The sequence below is a fragment of the Grampus griseus genome, assembly GCF_964374135.1.
Source record: "Grampus griseus genome assembly, chromosome: 12".
In the NCBI taxonomy this organism is placed as follows: domain Eukaryota; kingdom Metazoa; phylum Chordata; class Mammalia; order Artiodactyla; family Delphinidae; genus Grampus; species Grampus griseus.
The window spans coordinates 31,455,093-31,470,429 of record NC_139006.1 but is presented as its reverse complement, the minus strand read 5'-3'; the positions used below and the strand labels follow the sequence as shown (position 1 = coordinate 31,470,429).

General features: G+C 45.3%; 1 protein-coding gene across 1 annotated transcript in view; it reads right to left on the bottom strand.

Moving 5' to 3' along the window:
• The window catches only part of LAMA1 (laminin subunit alpha 1), a gene marked incomplete at both ends in the record, with an annotated part of 159,632 nt that overhangs the window by 45,616 nt on the left and 98,679 nt on the right, over positions 1-15,337 (bottom strand). Inside the window, 8 exons of the mRNA XM_082667870.1 lie at positions 3,010-3,172; positions 4,842-4,953; positions 6,486-6,575; positions 8,253-8,395; positions 9,313-9,506; positions 9,810-9,896; positions 12,414-12,535; positions 14,606-14,743. Coding sequence (XP_082523996.1) covers positions 3,010-3,172; positions 4,842-4,953; positions 6,486-6,575; positions 8,253-8,395; positions 9,313-9,506; positions 9,810-9,896; positions 12,414-12,535; positions 14,606-14,743 — 1,049 coding nt within the window. The remainder of the gene's footprint in view (positions 1-3,009; positions 3,173-4,841; positions 4,954-6,485; positions 6,576-8,252; positions 8,396-9,312; positions 9,507-9,809; positions 9,897-12,413; positions 12,536-14,605; positions 14,744-15,337) is intronic.

The following is a 15,337-nucleotide window of genomic DNA, read 5'->3' as shown; positions in this document are numbered from 1 at the left end:
AAGACCTTGTCTCTCCTTAAGACACTGCATTTACCAAATTATCTAGGCACAGGACACATTTCTTTACTGAAATATCTTTTGAATGGTGTGGGGACACCTGCGTGGAAAACAGTTGGGAAACACAGCTACAAAGGATAATTTACAGGGTGCGGTAAAGGGAAAGATAGCAGGCCGGAGTTGGCTACCCTTAGAAAGGCCTGCTTGCCAGGCTGGCCCTCGGCTGGCGTCTGCAAGTGCTCCCGCTGTCCCCTGACTGGTAAGGGTGGCTCACTGCCTCGACTGTTTGTGCAAACAATGTGGTTTAGGCTGAACACCTGCTTCCCTCCTGGGAGTCTGGAATGTGGGTATGTGCTGGGCAGAGGGAGCCTATGGGACCAGCCCCCACTGAAAACCTCAGATGCTGAACTCTACGGGCTTCCCTGGGCATCACACACAAGCTGCTGCATTTTCATTGCTGAGGGGAGAGTGTGCTCCGTGGTCCCTCCTGGGATGGAGAGAGTGTAGGGAGCCTGCATGGGCTCCTCCCAGCTCCCCTGCATCTTCCTCATGATCCAGCGGTGCATCCTTAATACGCCACTCTAGGAAATCTCAGCCCTGAGTCACAGGAGTCCTGGTGAAACTCTGAATGTGGAGGTGGCCTTGGGGACCCTGACACATGCACAATAAGCAACTAGGTTGTGTGCTAAGTACTCTCACTTACAGGATTGCCGTACTTCAGCATAAATTATCAATCTTCTAAGAATTATAATAAAAAGGCTGAGAAATAAGTCCTAAAATAATCCATGAAATTTGAAATGACTTAAGTACACGGATTATCTATGGAAGAAAGTGGAGGCCTAAGAATGCATTTAAAAATCTTTTTAAAATAAAAGTCTCAGTAGTAATAATTTAACTTACAAATTAAAGAGAGAGTTTAAGAATCTTATTAATAACTTAATTTCAAATAGAAATAGAAGAGCTACAATGACAGAGAAAGGGTGACAGAAGGAAGGCCTAGTGGGGACGAGGGTCAGGGGGCACAGGTGGGGAGAGGGCCCCCTGCCTTCTCAACTGCTACTCAGTAAGTCAACTTTTCCCAGTTGGACTGTGAGCTCCTAGTGGGCAAAAGGCTTTATTGTTCTCTTTTGTGTCCCCAAGTCCTAGCACAATGCGGGACACCTGTGGGCTCAATCCACTTTATTGACCGAATGACATGACCGTGGAAGGTACTGGTGGGGGGAGGACCCCTGCAAAATGACTCCTGGGATCTGCAGGGATTCCCCGTCTGAGGGAGAGACGTGCAGCCGAGGGAGAGAATGAATGAGATGACCGACCACGTGTGGTGCTGGGAGGACCTTGAGTCTAGGATGAGCTGGAGCCGGGTGGATGGGGGGAGATGGTGAGTGAAGAGGGAGGCTGGAATGAATACGTGATGTTTACATGTTGTCCAGGAGGCAGTGGGGAGCTGAGGAAGGTGGGAAGAGAGCAGGGTGCCCTGGGGTGGCTGCCTCAACTGCAGGCGGGTCCTGGGACCACCTGCATGGAGGTATGAGCCTTTCCCTGTGGGGGTCCCCACACCATGCATCCAGTGAAGGGAGGATGCAGGGGAGGGGCTGGGTCAGGGAGAGGTGATTACAATCTAGTGTAGGTACACAGCCATGGTCTCTGAGCTGACCATGGAAATTCCACCCACCCATTTTCTATGGACTGGGTCTAAAGTGTACTTCCTGTTGTTTAGGGCTGGAAAATAACGGTTTAATGTCAGACAGATTTAGGTGTGTAGCCAGATTTCATATTGTCCTGCACGTGGGGCAAGCTACTAATATTCTCTGGGCCTCAGTTTCTCCAGCTGGATATTTCCCACCTAACAAGGTGGCGGGGATGAGCCCCTGCAGTCCATGAGGGGTGCAGTCTACACCACCCAGCACAGAAGAGGTGCTCTGTAGATGGCGGCCCCTTCCCCATCCCCTGGGTCCTCGCCCACTTCTGAGCCCCCCTCGACCAGTCCATAGTCCTCTCAGGGCCCTTCTTGGGCCCTAACAAATGTTCTAGTAATTAGATTATGAGTCCCCTCTCCAAATCCCATGCAACATAAGTTCCTCCTTTTGTTTCTCACAGAACAAATTAACAACGTCAAAAATCCCATTCAATGATGAAAAAAGATGTCTAAGCTCAGCTCTCCCGTGTGTGCCGGTAGAAGTGGATGTTGTTTTTAAAAACGTTTTAGAAAATAATTTGGCAATGCAAGTCGGGAATCCTCAAAATGCAAACTCTTTGGCTAAATGATTTCACTCCTTAACATGTACCCTGATAAAATAATAATGTGAAATACAGAAAAAGATTCTTATCTAAGTTGTTCATTACAACATTATTTAAAATAGTAAAATATATTAAAAATAGTTTAAACATCTCACTATAGAGACTGGAGTTTTGATGGAGTATTATGTGACTAAACCAGTACTTAAGACATTTATCACAACCTGGCAGAGAGATAGCTTTGCTATTACATCAAGTAATTACTGTGTGAAAATACTACGAAAAAAGCCTGAAAGCAAATTACAAGCTCCTAGTGACCATGTCTAACAATTCTTTGTGATCTGTCATTTCACATCATGGGTTTTGATGACAGTGTGCATGACTGAGCTAAATTAATCTGGCATGATGCCAAACTGTCCTAGAGTTCACAGCCTCAGTGGTAGCCACTGCCTGTGTCTGCTTCCATGAGAGTTTACAGCATTACACTTAATCTTCAAGAAAGACAGTATCATGAGGTTTTTTTTTTGTTCACACAAAGTAGAAATGCTGTTTTAGGGTCGCGGAGAAAAACCGAACCTATGACATAATAGCAAAGATAGAAATTCTACTGATCACACTTTTCTCTTGTGGAGGGGCCAGCACCCAGCTCTTCTCCTATGACCTTCTGCCCCACTGAGAGCTTTCTTTCCTTCTCCTCCACTTGCCTCCTTCCCCCTCAGCTTTCAAGTTCCTACCTCTAATTGGTTGTGTCATGAATGGTATTCAGGCACTTACTTGAGTCCAAGAGTGGCATTTTGGTGCAACTGCAGGAAATTCCTTTTCTGAATGATTTCCAGCAACGAAGTAATGTTCTTTTGCATATTCTGAAGAGTAGAACTGGGTAACTGGACATCTTCATCCAAGGTCTGATTTAGAGTTGCTGCCCTTTCGATGATTTCTACGGAGAAAATATATCAATCATTGAGTAAGTTTCTCAAAAATGGACAGTACTAAAATGGAAAAACTTAGAACCTTCTCCAGTAAGGCCTGCTCTGCTCACCTAAACTGGATTGAACCTCTAGCCAGGCCAGGTCAGCCCATATATCCCAATGCACTCTGGACATCCTATGTCAAAACACTCATGGACTTGGGATTACTGGTTTATTTCATGTCTGCTTCCCCAGTACCCATAAACTGTAAGGGCAGGGGCTGTGCCTACCATGCTCACGGCAGCATTCCCTGCCCCTGGCACGAACATCTGCATGTAGAAGCACTCAGTAATATTTACTGCAGAAACAAACCACCAGTACTTGATACTACTCTTTTTTTCTTTTTTTTTTTTTGCGGTACATGGGCCTCCCACTGCCGCGGCCTCTCCCGTTGCAGAGCACAGGCTCCAGACGCGCAGGCCCAGCGGCCACAGCTCACAGGCCCAGCCGCTTCGCGGCATGCGGGATCTTCCCGGACCGGGGCATGAACCCGTGTCCCCTGCATCGGCAGGCGGACTCTCAACCACTGCGCCACCAGGGAAGCCCAATACTACTCTTTTCTAAAAAATATGTCATTTGTTCTAATAATACCCTTACCTTTTGCTCTATAAAGTCTGATTCGTATTGGAGTCTACGCATTTTATGCCCTTACACCATAACCCAAAAAGAAAAGCCAGAATTTCTGGTAGCCAAAAAACTGACAGTAGCATTCTAAAAGCCAGATCAGATGGGACATCCCAGTTGAGTAGGGAGTAAATCACTCTGATATTAGGACATACTTTGGGACCACACTGAAGCTCCAAATCCCATCAGCTCCTATTCTGGGCAGAGATGGTGCTGAGAGTTTAGCTAAGCTACTCTGTGGCACTGCTGCCTCTGTGTCCATTTCATTCAGCTAAGTGGCCTTCAGGGACCTGAAACTAACACTGGCCCCTCATGCAAGCATATGCCCTAGACGCAGCCGCAGAGGCAAAGCAAATGTAAGTTCTAGATATGACTTCCCCAATGGCCCTAGTGATCGACAGTCTTCCTGTCTCCCAGCACCTTCCCCTTCCATGCCCCGTAGATAAGGTCCCTGGGGACTTACCAAAACCCTGCTCTTTTGCTTTGGATTGGCCAATCTGGCCTTAGCCCAGGAACCCCAAAGCTCTCCACGCACAGACCCTAATAAAGGCCTGCGCTCCAGGTACCGTCTCCCACTTTCTGCCTGCACCCTGCCTTGACCACGTCGTGTGGCCCCTTGAGATGGGCTGGCTACTTCCTCAGGCTGGACCCCCCCGAGCAATCAACTGCTCTATCTCATCTTCTCTAGTGGTCTGTTGTTGGACCTCGGCTCACCACTCGGCAAATGTGCTCCGTTTAATGTGTTCATTTGACAAATTCATAATGGATGGGGAGGCACCATATCTATTTGATACTAAGGACCGAAGTGTACGGCATGACGTGGAAAAGAAAAAAGGAAACATCCATTTTTTAAAAGATAAAACTCTCAATGAAAGACAACGATGTGGACACTGGGAAGGCTCCAGGTGTCCAGTCTAGGAGTCTAGGACATGGTTACTCATGTGCTGAGTGAAGCGAATAAGCTTTTCCTACCGAGGAAGCCAGACCCGCCAGACAAGGCTCCGAGGACACTACCTTGGATGTCTGCCTGCAGCTTCTCCGTAAACGTCAGGAGGTCACGGCTCTTGTTGAGGATCCCTTCAGTGGCCCTGGTCACGTGCTGGCTCCGTGTTAACACTCTGTCCAGCTGATGGAAAATAAAGGCCTCAGTTTAGTTTGACTTTGAATACAACGTGAACTTCGGCACTCCAGATGTTGTCTCTTTTAAGCAACAAACATATTCCAGAACACAGAGTGAAGGTGTACACCATCACCTATGCTAAGGTCAACAGTTGGGTTGGAAGTGGACGAGGTCGTTCATGAAATGATTTACTGCTCACTCTGTGTGAGAAAAGGTGGTCTATTTTTTTAAAGGCAACCTAATTGGCCATGAAGCCACAGACTCCCCCAATGTCTCCATTGTGAAGACCTCATGTTCACTTTAGGACCCAAATATGCAGAACCTAGAAAGTAAAATCTTATTAATTTCTACTGACCGTGAGAACTTAGTCAAGGAGTTAAGACATAGAGTTAGGCAAATGGGCCTGCTTCTGCCAGGCTGGAGACCTGGTACTAATACCTCCCAGTTTCATCAGTAACCTGCAGTAATAATGACACTGCCTCACAGGACTTCATGATGATTATATGGGATGATGTCTGTTAGGCCGGCAGTCCAGGGGCTGAGAGCTGCTCTCAGCTGTTATTTTTATTAGGAATGCTCTAATTTGTGAAAAGAAAGGTTTCATAAATTACAAACGTAACTTCCAGGAATGTAAAGTAACTCAGAATGGTTCTAAAAGTGTTTTCGAGTCAAAATCCAAAGAGAATCTTCTTTAATGGATACAAGAATTTATTTTCATCAGCTTATCACTTCCTACCAAATGTTTGCTTGCAGAGGTACTTTAAAGCCCACATATAAACCCTTAAACTCTTCCCAAATCATCATTAATTCCAGGCTAATACATTTTAGGGTGCACGATTGTATACGTGTGTGGATGTTGAGAGACAGAGACAAGATACATATATACACAGATACACTATCATACACATATCAATGTGCATACATGCATACCTATGTGTATGTGCGCGTGCGCACACACACACACACGCAAAATCCATGAGTGAAAATTATAAATTTAGCAATAGGCCTCCCTCACCATCTGCAAATGAGCAGATTCTTTTTTGGTCACCAGAAACCATTTATCTGGCATGGGCTAAACAGAATAAATAACCCCCTGCTGACATCAAAGTCCACAAATCAGAAGCACAGGGCTGAAGCCTGAGTGTTGCCGACACCACACAAGGAGCTGCGCTGGTGTTGGGGGCAGGGGTGGGGACCTCCGTTCTCACCTTGTGCAGTGAATCCAGGACAGGGAAGAAGCCCCATCTTTTCATGCCGCCCACCCCTGGTTCCCAGGAGGAAATGAGAGGTGATGGTAAAGTGGCAGCCCGACTCCTCCCTCAGTGGACAGGACAGCAGAAATTAAATCAGGAGCCTCTTCCCACTAAAGCACAGAAGCTGGCAGCATCAGAACCGATTTGAACACAAAGCACCTGGAGCACAGCTCCTGGGAGGAAGAGGCTGCCCTGGTCTGATCAGAACCTTCCAGGCAGCCACCGGCAAGGGATCACAAGGGCTGGAGTGGGTGGGGGAGCGGGCCCTTTACGTGAAGAACTTACCTTCCTTTGCAAGTCCTCTGTTTGTTCTGAGACACCTTCAAGCTGTATTTTTGCCAGTTCTTTCTGTATATTTTCTTTTAAAAAAGAGTCCTAAAAGAATGAAGAAAACAAATTATAACGCTTCAAAATAAATCTTCTGGTTCTTAACTAACAATCACCTGTTATTACCTTTTTTGTTCATAGAAAGAAATTCTCCTTTCCTTGAAATTGCATTAAAAAATAAAATGAATCCCATTCACTGAAGTTCTGACTTCAGCAACATGGTTCCATACTGCCATCTTTTGCACTGAACTTCCTATGTAGATATGAATTGAAAGTCTGGTGGGTTATGCAGAACTGAACTGCTGCAATTCCTGGGTGAGTCGGGCCGAACTTAACAGTAGAGTCACATAAATTTTAACTATAATTGCTAACACCTCAAAAAATGCTTACTAAGCTAAAATACAAATGTATTAAGTAAAGAAAAGCCTTTATAATTACTAACAACGAGGTGCTTAATTTATGCCAACACTCTTCTAATTTCTTTACTTGTATGACTTTACTCAAACCTTACAACAACACTTGAAGGGGCTAGATTATTGTTTATGGTCAAGACAGTTATCAACTTGCCCAAGTCGCAGTGTAGGTCAACAGTGAAAACAAGAAAAAGTGAAGGGTTCACAACTTTAAACTCCTGAGAACTTTACATAAACATAAAAAGTCATTTAAGGGAATTAACAAGGTGGTTTAAATGAGGGAAGATCACTCAAAAAGAGTTAAAGTTGAAATCAAGTGTTTATTTCACGTGGTAAAAAGAAATATAGTTGTACTGCTGGAGCCCAAACTGACAGAGTAGTACTTACTGACTGCGTCTATAGTGAGTGGAAAAAAAACTTAAACATTTCTTTCCTTCCTTTTTTTTCTTATCTTTCAAAACATTTCGTTCTATTTGAGGAAAAATAATATAGAAACATCTCTTAGAGTTTCCTAACCTTTCTTAACTCCATTATATCTAAAGAGAAAAGACCGGGATTAACAAGAGTGGATCACTGAAGCAGCTGGATTCCACTGTGCGCGCACGCACACACACACGCATTACTGCATAGCACAGTGAATTAAATATCTCAAATTCTAATGCATAGGCTTTAAGCCAAATTAAGAATCACATGTTTTCCCAATTAGAATGAAAAAACACTGTCTAGTAAGTCAATTTCTTACCTTCCCACCTTCTTTTGGACCCAGATCAAAACACAGATTTTAACTAAACATAAAACTATGATTTACCCTCAGAGATTTTCATATAGTCTTCCAGGGAGGAGGAACTTTTGTGCCCTGCAACTCCAGTTAAGAATAATACACTGACAGAAAACAGTTCATCTTCATTCAGCACATTAAAGAAGATGCCATCCTGATTCCTTTTCTGTGTTTGTATTAGGTCTGCTGTTTTCAACTATCCAAAGACCTGTTATAAACAGGGGTGAGTGGACTTTGTCTTATTCCAAAAGGCAGGAGAAAGAGGAACACAGAGGAAGAATCTACAAGGAGGCATCTATGGATCAATTCTTGACCAATTAGAGCTGCCCCACAGTGAAACGAGTTATCATGTGGATGATGCAGTCCCCGGTCAGGTTCAGGGGAAGGCCTGGCGCCTACCAGCGCTGGACACTGGGACTGAGGCTCCTCCACCTATGCGGAGCATGGACAGAAAAAATGACCCCTACTGTCAGGCCAAGTCTTCACCTCCCCATGACACATGTTTCTATCCATCTCTGTATTCCTAGTACCTACCCGGAGATATTTCGTTGTATTTTCCAGGTTTGACAAAATCCCATACGGGACAGGGATGATGCCGGAGAGGTTCACAGACACGATGGCATCACCCACATGGTCCATGTCATTCAGCAGCACGCCTCCACATTCATCGTCACAGGCTACAGGGTAGAGGAAGTTCAAGTTAAAGCAAAGCGGCCGGCACGTTTTCCCGTGCGTGCGCATGGCATCCTGTAATAACAACATCTACAGTGCTTCCGAGGACTCATCCCATCTCATCCTCATGCCAACTGTGCCTCGGGAAGTAAGCAGGTCCCAAGCCCCTGTTCTCAGATGACGACGCCCAGACGCAGGTCACATTAGTGACTCCCCAGGGCCACACAGAAACGCTGCTCCAACCTTTACAGCACGTTTGCCCATCTTTGACCTGGACCTACGGCCATGAATTCCAAGTGCAAGTCCTGTCAGGGCCTGGCCTGTGATTTCCTCAGATAGTTTGCAGACACCTTCAGCAAGTACAAATGAAGGGAAGTGGAGAAAGTAACGGATGTGTCTTGCTAATGACAAACACACGAAGAAAAGCAAAAGAGCTCTGGACTGCCATGATCCTGACCTTGCTTCTTCCCTACCTTCCCCGCGAACCACTGAGGAGACATCCCAAGGTCACTACCTCACGTACTTGCTATTCAAATAAATCAGAACTGGCGAAAAAAAATTCCACAACAGCCAAGAGCTGAGGCCACACGTGAAATCTGGTGACACAAATGAGCAGCCACAGGTGTCCTCTCTGCTCTGACTGACCCTTGGCTCCACTAGAGGGGACATTAACCAGCTGAACCATGAAGCTGGCATTGCTGTGCTGCTGATAGTGATGGAGAGATAAATGCTGTTATCCTAGAACCTTCTCCTCGGCTCCAAACGCACTTCACAGAGTTCAGTTCGGCAGATGCAAAGGAATCTATGATTCGTTAAAATAAAGTAGGACTTTCTCTATCCTGCCAACGCCACTGGGCGCCGTACCAGGAAACCATCTGGGAGGAGAAACCACCTTTCATCCTTGAGAGGAGTTGATACCCACACACACAGTCGCTCTCCACCAGAATGTGCCTTGGTTCACAGTCCTCACAGCGGAGCCCCGTGGCCCCTGGCCTGCAGACGCACTGCCCGGACCCGCGGTCACAGTCACTGTGGACAGAGCCATGCGGGCTGCAGTCACACCTCTGGCAGGTGCCGCCCGGCATCTGAGGGTTCCCACGGTAGCCCAAGGAGCACCTGCAGAAGGAGACACGCAGGACAGACAGGAGGGTCAACACCAGTGAGTAAATACACAGAGCAGCTTCCCAAGGACAGTAATCACTTCTGCCACACGAAGTGCAGAGAACACAGGCCACTCACCTTATTCTGCATTTTATTTCCTGAAAGGAGGATGAGATGGTCACAAGGAAGTGCATTTACCTATTTTGATGCCCGGGGGGTTTCATTTTGCATTATCAATCGCGCACATCCAAACTGATAAGGGCTCCCGATCACGTTCATAAATATGTCCTACGTGTATAAAAGGGGCAGGTGACATACCTTTCACAATATTGTCCTTCGTAGCCTGGAAAACAGGCATCACAGCGAAAATCGTGATCACCTTCCAAGACACAAGTGGGACTAAAACTGGAAGAAAAGAATTTTTTTGAATTTTCAGATACACAACTTCAAATCTTTCTTAGGGTACTTATTCGTTACTCTTAGGGTACATGATACTGTCCTAAAAAACAACTGATGACACTGGACAATTGGACAAGTTTTTTAGAGCTTATACTCTTTGGGGCAAAAAAAAGGAAAATAAACACATAATTGATACAAGCGGTTGCATCTCTTGTATCTAGAAGATACTCACAGATGCCTGTCCAGTGACAACCATGTGAGTGCTGAGGGGATGCAGCCCGATTTACAGAAGACAACTACTTAGTCACCAAACAAGAAAGCTTCCCAGGTGAAAAGGGGCTTGTTCTGAGATGTACGTGAATTATCTGACTTATCAGATGAAAAGGTGGCTGGAGAGAGCTGCACGTGCGCAAACGTGCGGAACAGCAGGGAGAAGGGAGCTGGACCAGCGCTGGGGATACACCTGACTGCAGTGAAAGGCAAGAGGGAAAAGCAGGGGAAAGAAGCAGAGTGAGGGCGGGATCTCAAGGTAACTGGACCTAAAGGTGGGGAGTCGGGCGATGGGCTACAGCAGCAAAAGGACAGAGCACCAAAAACTGGATGATCCACTCAGATTGTGACCCCTCACTCGGGGACTGCAGCTTCTGGCGTGTTCCTTTTTCTCAATAGCCTCTGCCTCCACATTTTAAATCACCAACTAGAGGCTCAGCTGGGTACCTGCAAACCACTAAAGAAACAGCTGGGGTATCTGGCCGGTAAGAGAAGTTCCCAGCATGAGTTACAGGGTTGCTATGAGCCCTGCTTCACTTCTGACTTTTTTCCCTCCTTAAACACTAAAGGGACAGACTTCAGTGAAAACACAAAATATGTAGAAAACAAAGCACGTCTTTCGAGGCCTCTCAGATGCACAGCACACACGGAACGTTCACACTCTCACCGTCTCTTCCTAACAGTGTACTAATTTATTAGCGTGTGTGTGTGTGTGTGTGTGTGTGTGTGTGTGTGTGTGTGTGTGTGTGTGTGTGTGTGTGTGTGTGTGTGTGTGTGTGTAGGGGGTGTGCTGTGGGGACGGTGTGGACTTTCTGTAACTGAAGAAGTAAAATACACAAACAGTATAGAACTGTACAAAGCAGAAGTGTAAAACACCCGTCCAGACATTTCTCTGGGCATGTACAGCTATGGAGCTGTGGACATGGACATACATACGGATATGAATGTTTTCCAAAATGGCATCACACCGTATGTTCAGTTTCATAATTCCATTGGCCATTCCTCCAATTCTGTACATACAGATAATGCCTTATTCTTTTCTCAGTGTTGGTACAATATTTCACTCTAGGTACGTACCACAATACACTCTAGGTATTTAATCAGTCCCGTGTAGGGAGATATTTTAGTGCCCTCCTCCAATTTCTTGTGAGTACAAGCAATGCCCATCTTTATACACATATGCAAGTATTCATATAGCTTAGATTACATGAGTGAAATTGATGATTCAAACTTTATATACAGGTTTTATACAAAAAATAGCAGCAGCAATACATTTTAGGATGCTTGATAGTTTACAGCAGTTTACACAGTGCCTCTCATTAGGTATTCGTTGTCAAGCAACACTTACTTGGAGACAATAAAAGACAGAAGATTAGAATATTAAAAAGAAAACTTCATTTTAGTATACCAAAAGTTGGTATTTGATCTATACATGTTCAATGCCTTGTCAAATATTCTAAGCAATAATGAAATGTTATTTATGAATTACAGTTTTTGTTGCAACCAAAGAGGACCCACGGATATTCCAATTCCCGCCTAAAATCTCTTGTTTCTTTTACGTGTTCATATAACTCTATACAAGCATCATGAGTATGAGGTAGAACCTGGCCCCAATTTCCTTACCATGCAGCATTTCTGCACTTCATCAGACATCAGCATGTATAAATTCTAACCCCATTCCCTTGCATTGAACAAGAACTGAATTCTTCGTATCATTATTCATAAAATTAATAACAATTCATCTCTAGACACACTGGTTCCACAGGTTGGAGGCTAAAATTAGTCTTCAAAAAAACAAAACCTGGGGCTTCCCTGGTGGCACAGTGGTTGAGAGTCCGCCTGCCGATGCAGGGGACACAGGTTCGTGCCCCGGTCCGGGAGGATCCCACATGTGGAGCGGCTGGGCTGCTGAGCCTGCACATCTGGAGCCTGTGCTCCGCAATGGGAGAGGCCACAACAGTGAGAGGCCCGCATAACGCAAAAAAAAAAAAAAAAAAAAATCCTGAAAGTCCTTTCTTTAATGGGTTCCATTCTAACACTCAAAACTAACACACAGATACTTTGCTTTTGAAAAGATTCTCCTCAAATGCTGGAAGAATGAACACTTTTTCTTAAAATTAGCCTTTCTCGACACACACAGCGTATTCATTAAGACAGATCACGTGGAGACCCTGGAAAGTGAAGCTGAGAGTGGAAGCAGCCCGCCTTCAGCAGTGGGTGGTGCGGGCGTGCCAGTGCACCTGCAAGGCTCACCTGGCAGGGAGGCCGTGAGGACAGGTGCAGAGAGAGCAGTCGCTGGCCGAGCCGGTCACCTTCCCGTAGTAGCCGGGGGCACACACATCGCAGTGGTCTCCGGCGGTGTTGTGGCTGCAGTTCTGGGGCCCCATGTTTCAAAAGGAGAGGAAAACAATGGGAAACTTGTTAGAACTCATTCTCATCTGGCAATAGCCCAGCACTACCACGTTTCATATCAGTTGACTTTTTTTAATTCTCAAGGAAGGGTGAGCATTTTTCTTCATATTTTTAAAATCCTGGACACACTGGCAGCTCTGTGGCCTTCGTTCATTATAAGATTGCATTCATCTGACACAACCTAGAAGTTACTGATACATTCTTCTTATAGAAAATATACCCAGTGCGGCCAGCTTTCAGAGCCTTAAAATATGGATCTAAAATGTATAGGGACCCAAACAGCGATGTGAAGCGCACTGATTTGTGCATAGTTGGGGTTCAGTGATCACACTGGAGGGTTGAGAGGGCAGAAGAGAACGGATAGATGATTCAAGAAATCGACGGTGGGTTAAGTGGGCTGTGTTCTTTCCTGAGTATAAGTTGACAGGTCAGCCGCTGACCTGAGAACTTTGTTCTGGTAGGTCAGGAAAGGGAGGGGAATCATTTAATGTCCTAGGAGTACCTAATCTTGTCAAAGTGCTTAGCTGCACCAAGGAAAGATGCAGCATGAAAGAACCAATTAACTTCTCAAACTATCCGTGTGACTTTTGTCCCCGTGATTGGCCAAGGGACCTTCTTAGCTAATTACATCTCACCTGAAGTTGCCTGAAATCAATTCTCCTTAAATTCTTAAATGAGATTTTCTCATTTTCTGTATTAGGACTTTACTTCTGCCCGGAGCGTGAGCTGATTAGAATGAATAACTTTTTTAACAGTGTTGCAGCTATCTGCATCTTCATTAAGTCCACTTTACCTTGAATGACTTGGAATAATTCTTTAATTCCAGATATATAATGAAGTCAGCCAAGGTGAACACACATCTTTTTAACTGAGGAGAACCAAGCAGTGCTTCAGCTTCTAAATTCACCTGGGCACTGCTATGGTTTAACAGCTTTCCCAGTGGAGACTGCCTTTAAATTCCACATATGAAAGATGCTTCCAAACAGAAGAAGATGGATCTGGTGTGGGAACCCTGGTTCCTGTGTTTGGGCCACAGCCAAGATCTCTAAGGCTTTGGTGTCTTTCTTGGTGGGGAGCTCATTTTCCTTCAGTGAGTTATTTTACCTGAAGCAGGTTAGTCTTCGCACAATTTAGACAAGGAACCAATGTTCCCACATGAGTTATCAGAAAGAATGAGGTTTCACGAGTAGGGAAAGAATATCGGGTTATTCTATGTTATCAATAAGGTCTCGTCGGCTTAAGGAAAATCCTGGATGCAAGAGTTTGTCCTCAGGAACACAAGACTTCTGTCTGGGTCACTTGGTCCTTTGCAGTGGTCAGAACTCTCCTTGTGTCCCTGACGGCCTAGGGGTAGGTGGCCAGGAAACAAATGCACACTAAGACCTCTAGGACAACATGTAGTTTTTAACAAATGCAAGGAGAGGGCATCACTTTACACAGAGAAACACATTTTCAACTTTGACATTAACTCGTTTTGAAACCTCCAGGTGACCCTTCAAATTCTATGACAGAAAGTTCTCACGTACTTTGACTACAACCACCAGTACTGCAAGTAAAAACAAGAGACGGGCTTCCCTCGTGGCGCAGTGGTTGGGAGTCCGCCTGTCGATGCAGGGGACGCGGGTTCGTGTCCTGGTCCAGGAAGATCCCACATGCCGTGGAGCGGCCGGGCCCGTGAGCCATGGCCGCTGAGCCTGCGTGTCCGGAGCCTGTGCTCCGCAACGGGAGAGGCCACAGCAGTGAGAGGCCCACGTACCGCAAAAAAAACAACAACAAAAAAAAGAGACACTTGACTAATTCCCAAATTGATGTCCATAAACAGATTCAAGGAAGTAAAATTTATAAGAGAATTTCCACCAACATTATCAGACCACTTAGCTAGACCTTTCTGAAGGAAATATACGTATATCTTACATTTAGCTAAATTTAAACTCTAAATCAAGAAGCTTGTATGACCTCGAACTGGAAATGTAGATGCTCAGGGCCTGCTCTAATTCTAAGCGTCAGGCAAGTACCCAAACAAACCAGCGTACCAAACACTTCCCCGTTTCAGGGTCACAGGTGTCACTGTGTTTGTTGCAATTGCAAGGCACACAGGGAGCCAGCAGAGGGCGCGGTCTCCTGCCATCACCTTCTGGAAGCTTCCCTCTGTGGTAACCAGGTGCGCAGTCCTGAGGGAATGCAAAAGCAAAGGAAATGAACAAGAAACCTGATTAACAAATGCGCAAAGGACTTGAATACACACTTCTCCAAAAAAGAAACACAAATGACTAAACAAGCACATGAAAAGATGCTCATTAACACTAATCATCATGGAAATGCAAATCAAATACCAGCTCACACGCATTAGGATGGCTAGTATCAAAAAAAAAAAAAAAAAAAAAAACCCAAAACAAAAAACCCCCAGAAGATAACATGTTGGCAAGGGTATGGATAGACTGGAAGCCTTGTGCTTTGCTGGAGGGAATTAGAAAGGTGTGGCACTGTGGAGCAGTATGGTGTTTCATCAAAAAGTTAAAAACAGAGTTACCGCATGATCCAGCAATTCTACTTCTGGGTATAAACCCCAAGAACTGAAAGCAGGATCTTGGAGAGATACTGGTACACCCATGTTTGTAGCAGCATTATTCACAATAGCCACAGGTGACAGCAACCCATGTGTCCACTGATGAATGGATGGATGAACACAATGTGGTCCATCCATCCAATGGACTATTATTCAGCTTTAAGAAGGAAGCAAGGAACTTCCCTGGTGGCGCAGTGGT